Below are 6,052 nucleotides of genomic sequence, written 5' to 3'. Positions count from 1 at the left end.
ATTGCATATAAATAACAGTTATGGCTGTCAGTCAGTTAGGTGTTAGAACAGGACTGTTCAGTCGGTCGTTATGTATGTACAATCTCTATATATTATAAATGCGAAAGAAAGCATCTTTGTTTTTTTGTTTATTACGCTTTCACGCTAAAACTAGCAAATGATTTTTCATGAAACTGTACAGCAATATAGCTCATACTTCAAAATAACACATGAGATATAATTTATAAAGATATATTAATAGAAATTAATTTAATTTGACATTACCATAAATTATAAATTTCTGTAAAAGTAGTCATTTGTCACAACTATTATACATTTACAAAAATAGAAAACCATACATATATTTTACCTGTGTAAAACAATCCTTACCATTCTTTCTAGTGTTATAGAAAGGGGATAAGCGAGAGCAATCTTTGTCCAACTTTACTTTTAAACCCAGCGAAGCGGGTGGGTATCACTCTAGTGATTAAATAAAATTCAATTTTGATTGCCTTGGTATTTAAATGCCAACAGATGGCGAGGCTATAGTTCGGGGTAAATCTTAAAAGGTTAAAATCAATTATTTATATTTAAAAAAATATTTATTTTTGATAATAAATAACAGATAAATAATAATGAAAGTAATTTTTAGTTGTTGGTTTATTGCTCACTATCTTGAATCAATTTTGTAGCATCACTAGGTTGTTTAGACGGCATTGCCAATCAATAAAGAATTGCTTTTCGAGTTAAACGGCTGTCTTGACGGACCATTGTTAAATTTATTTCGATTTGGTTTGATGTTAACCGGTTTCTCTAAAAATTTTTAATTAAAATTCATTAAAACCAATAAGAAATCAATATTTCGTTACTCACTTATATTTTCTTTAATAAAATTTAAATGAGATTGGATATCGGTAAAAACAGCGTATTCGTATATATCGCATGCGAAGAGGTTTCTACTTGGACCAGTACTAGTTATACCTCGAAGATAATAACGATTGCCTTCTTTAAATGCGAATCCACCCCCACTATCTCCTGGACATGTGATTGAACCTAAAATTTCAAATTCATTTTTATCCAAAATTTTTTTTGTAAATTTTACAAAGTTTTTTACCATTTCTATTCCCCCCACAAAAAGAATCCGGTGTAATAAAAACTGTAAACTCAGGTAAACTATCTTGAAAATATTTGATACAAGTAGCTTTGTCAACGTATGGTAAATTGACTGCTTGAAGTTTTTCGGAATGAGACATCACGTCTTCACGATCCGTGATTCCCCAACCGGCAACCTTAAACGAAATTATGCACTATTATTGTTAGAACTGGCGCTAAGAACTTCCCAATGGCCAACATTATTATGAAAGATTCATCCAAATTTCTTTTTAGCTTTATGACCTCCTGTACACGAAAAATGGTAGAAATGCATTCGTTTTTTGGCTATTGGGAAGGGCTTAGGCTTCGAGAATTACGAAATTATAGAACTTACGATTCCAGGTTTGTCAAATCGAATTGGATTTTTTTTATTAGACCAATCAACACAAATAGGTCGTACTTTTAAATTGAAGCTTATGGGCTTATTTAATTTTACTACAGCTATGTCAAAGCGAAAATCATTGTCCAAAAAATCTGGATGCACTTTAAATTTTATCTAAAAATATAGAACGATAAAAATCAATTTAGTGCCAAATCATTCTGGTTGACAATGGAATTGCTTTAATTAAAGTAAATGCTAAAATTTTAAAATACCGTAAAACGTTGTGCTTTAGTATCCAATTCACTATCCCAACTACGATATTTTTTACCTACAGCAACAGCAAATCTATCGTTTTTGTTATCTTTTAATACATACGGAGAAACGGAATAATTGAAAAAACAATGTGCAGCTGTAAAATATTTTGGAACATCATTGCAAATCACTTTCACTTAACACAAGATGCATGCGGTGCGATAACTAACTTATTTGTATTAGTCCTCAAAATTAGACATTCGTGTTCACTCTTTCACGCTTAACAACCACAATATCGAAGGTTCGAAAGAAGCAATGAAGGTTCTCACCTGTTTCGGATAGCCGATCGGATCCCTTTTACACTTTGTGACTTTGTGGCTCGTATACATTAAATTAGATAGATAGAAAAAATAGTTACTTCACCAGGAGAATCAAAACGAGTGCAAAAGGTCTGCTGAATGAACAGTATTGGGAAATAGGTTTCTACGGCAGTTTTTCGCCTATTCAAATTAGGAAATTATCGTACCGCATCTAAAGATTTGTTAAAATATCTGTTTTCTGACCTGTAACAATAATTGTTTCTGTTATTATGCTTCCGCCACACATCTGATCGTAAGTTCCGTTTATTTTTTCATAAATTGCAGCATGCCATGGAATATCTTCAATTCTGTTGACGTCATATCCCCCGGCAATTTTCGGAGTAATATCATCTTCTGATGGTGCAGTTTGAACTGGCAGAGAAATTTTTCCACAATCTTAAAAAAAAAACTAATTTGTTACTCAAACATATCTTTACAAATAATGATGTAAATATACCACATAACTTTTGCTTATTGGAGTCTTATCTACTTACCGTCAAATCTTCAGGTTAATTGGAGCTACATGAAGGAATTTATAGGTTTAATCCTCGTTTACTGGAGTATATAGTTTTAGGTATATAATGTAAACTGAAAATTTTACAAATATTTACCTGTATAACATGCATGTAACTCGTTATCCCATTTGCCATTCTCAAGACATTCAATACCATTGTAGTACTGTAATTGTCGAGGATTTCGGATTATAAATGGATGTTTACACTTAACCGAGGCAATGACCCCAGCGAAAGGTTTATTACAAGAAACTTCTTTATCCATATATGTACATTTAATTTCATGGGTTGCCGACTCTAATGGTGGACAACTTCCTAAAAATAATAATTCTATAAATATTTGAATACATAACAATATTAGCCAACTTTAAAAATCTTTCCAAAGTAGCACACAATTCTGACTTATTTGTGGTACTTACTTTTGCATTCTGGAAATTCATTGGACCAGTTTCCATTCATGCAGACAATTGTTGGTGTTGAAGTAGTTAACAAATAACCATCTTTACAGGTATAATACAGTATCGTCCCGGAGGGTAAACTTTGCAATATACCCGGCGACACATCTGGACAAATTGTCACACTTCCTACTTCATCATCTACCTCAGGAGCGGGCTCACAATTATCAGGTACCAATGCCGTTGACATCATACTTTTGGGTGATATTTTTGGTACAGTTGCTCTTGTTGGACGAGGAGCAGGAATACAGTCTGATCCTGTTTTGCATGCACCATAAGGACATATAGTTGTATTTGTGCATTTTTTATTGTTGCATTGCGCGAAAGTTTCATCCGATCCATCATCACAATCGATAATACCATCACACACTTGTTCTTCTTTGATACATAAATAAGAGTTACATTGGAAACTGTGTTTCCTGTAACGAAATCTTTTGTAAATTGACTACTTTTTCGGGCAGTACACTTAGTCTACTTACCCACAAATTGGTTTAAAATTATCCGAAATAATATTTTTGTCACATTCGAACTCATCGGAGTGATCAACACAGTTACTTCTTCCATTGCATCTTAAATTCGAATCAATACATGCACCATACTTGCATCTAAAAGTATTAGCATCGCTCCTATTTTCAAAAAAAGATATAGTGAGAAATTATTTTCAGTTTTAGCTCCAAATGTTTGTACATATTGGAAACATTTGTTTCCCATTGTAGCAAGTCAGGTTTCGCGGACGGGAGTGGAAATTCTAGGAATCTAGAATTGTGATATTTACGAAAAAATGTTCCAAACAAAAGTTGTTTATTTTTTTATAAGAAAAATGATTTGTTATTTAAATTTTTGTTCTATCTCTAACGGTTTACAAGATGGGTTCAACGGATCCAAGATCCAATTGACCTGTGATGCTCATTTACAAACTCGACCTCTCTTTTTATGCGCCTATAAAAATTTCAGCTTGATAATTCTTTTTTGAGTTCTTGTGTTGATGGACGGACAACAAGAAATGGACTAGTTCAATGATTTTATGAACACTTTTACTAAAATTTTTAAGCGTTACAAACTTGGGACTAAACTTAGTATACCTTGGTATATTTTATTGATACATGTAAAAAAAAGTATCAAAAGTAAAATTAATTTTTATATTTACCTAATTTTTGTACATAGTGAAAAAGTTTCATCAGAGTTGTCTGGGCAATCTTGGACACCATCGCAAATTTGATGTCGATAGATACAATCACCAGATGCACAAGAAGTCAACCATGGCTCTCTTAATGTAAAAAACAGTTTTTTAATAACAGAACTTTTATGGAATATAATAAAAAATATCTTTACTTACGAGCATAGTTCTGTTGGTTCGCATTTATCACAATAAAATTCATCTGATCCATCTAAACAGTTTCTAATTTTATTGCATCTTGAGCTCAGTGGCACGCAAGCTCCATAAGCACAGTGGAATTCATTTGGTTTACATCTATTTATTATCATAAAACGAATATTATCAAAAGAGTCAATCCCTATATATATTATAAATGTGAAAGTAAGCATGTTTGTTTGTTTGATTGTTACGCTTTCACGCTAAAACTAGTGAATGGTTTTTAATGAAACTGTACAGCAATATAACTGATATATCAGAATAACACATGAACTATAATTTATAAAGATATATTCAAAGAAAATAAAAACAAAAAAAATTTAATCTGACATTTACTATTTTAAATTTTTACAGAAATCTGTAATTTATGGTTTATCTTTACATATTTTACCCTTACATATTTGATTTGCAGGTTTTATAACTTTCATCAGCATGATTGTGATTACAATCAGGTTTTCCATCACATTTTAAAGCATTCGGTATACATTGATCATCACTGTTGCCACAATAAAATTCATCGCTCCTAATTTAAAATAAATAGTCATTTTTATATTTAGTAAAGTTGTAGAAAATAAAATTTACGACAATTTATCTACCTTGGCATTTCAAACTTTTGATATATTTTTGAATATTCAACATAATTATTTCCACCGTAAATATTAAGGTAGTACGAGTGCCAGGGCAAGTTTAGACTTGCAGTTGAAATTATTTTTACCTTATTTTCAATTTTGATGATGAATTTTGTTATATACACGAAAAAGTCGACACCTCAACGAAATCGATATCATTTTTTGTTCGCGCGATATCGATGGCGAAAAAAATGTCTAAGGACGTACGTACACGCACACACACATACTTCTTCTCTAAAATAATGTAAATGCTTTGTCCTAACCATGAATCGTAAAGATATGTTGAAAATTTCGATTTCGAAAATCGAACCCATGACAATAACTTCCATTAGTGTAAAGTTAAAAAATCAAGCCTTTTATCCAACGTTACCTTGGCGCTCATACATCCTTAAGAAGCTAAATTTTAGTAAATCTTATTCTCTAAAATTTTAATTATGATAACAAATTTTTATAGATAAATTCTCAAAATTACTTACGGACATGGGTTTCTTTGACACTGAATTCCGACGAATAAATTAATAAAATAGACTGAAAATAAACGAAAAATAATTATTTTTAAATAAATTATTTGACGCACTCATCGCAGTTCGTTCTGCCAGAACTTTGAGTAGCTTATCATTGTGCTGTACTTTCGTTATATAAATGGGCATAAATGAGAATGTATATACATGGTTGAAAGATGATCCTAAGAAATCGTGATTTTTTGGGAACGTCCTTAATCGCCCCAGAGAAAATATATAAAGATAAAACTTACTGCATGTTAAAACACAAACTGCACTAAAATTATTGCACATTTTGACTGACTCTATAAAATTTTAAATATTTGAATTTATATCTTAATTTCAAATTTATTTTTTTTTTGCGAAGGTAAACAAGAAATATTTAATTTAGCAATATAGTCAATATGGTCAAATATAATAAATTTTAAAGATGAGAACCAATATCATCATATCAAATATCATAAATAAATTATCATAAAATAATAATTTAATTATAACCTATAAAAAAATAGTGCAATAC

At 30.9% G+C, this 6,052-nt stretch overlaps 1 protein-coding gene across 1 annotated transcript; it reads right to left on the bottom strand.

Moving 5' to 3' along the window:
• Window positions 1-612: 612 nt before the first annotated feature.
• Window positions 613-5,831, bottom strand: LOC123292496 (modular serine protease-like). Its single transcript, XM_044873202.1, has 14 exons — window positions 5,787-5,831; window positions 5,509-5,560; window positions 4,801-4,926; window positions 4,368-4,502; window positions 4,179-4,298; window positions 3,511-3,657; window positions 2,996-3,450; window positions 2,676-2,891; window positions 2,269-2,460; window positions 1,726-1,862; window positions 1,466-1,627; window positions 1,094-1,268; window positions 853-1,032; window positions 613-792 (listed from the first exon to the last, which is right to left on the bottom strand). Exons 1-14 carry the CDS (start codon window positions 5,824-5,826, stop codon window positions 686-688), a joined length of 2,244 nt encoding a protein of 747 aa, XP_044729137.1. The 5' UTR covers window positions 5,827-5,831; the 3' UTR covers window positions 613-685.
• Window positions 5,832-6,052: the final 221 nt, after the last annotated feature.

This window comes from Chrysoperla carnea, chromosome 2 (assembly GCF_905475395.1).
Source record: "Chrysoperla carnea chromosome 2, inChrCarn1.1, whole genome shotgun sequence".
NCBI classification, from domain to species: domain Eukaryota; kingdom Metazoa; phylum Arthropoda; class Insecta; order Neuroptera; family Chrysopidae; genus Chrysoperla; species Chrysoperla carnea.
The sequence above is the reverse complement of the archived record's forward strand: the minus strand, read 5'-3'. Positions and strand labels throughout refer to the sequence as shown.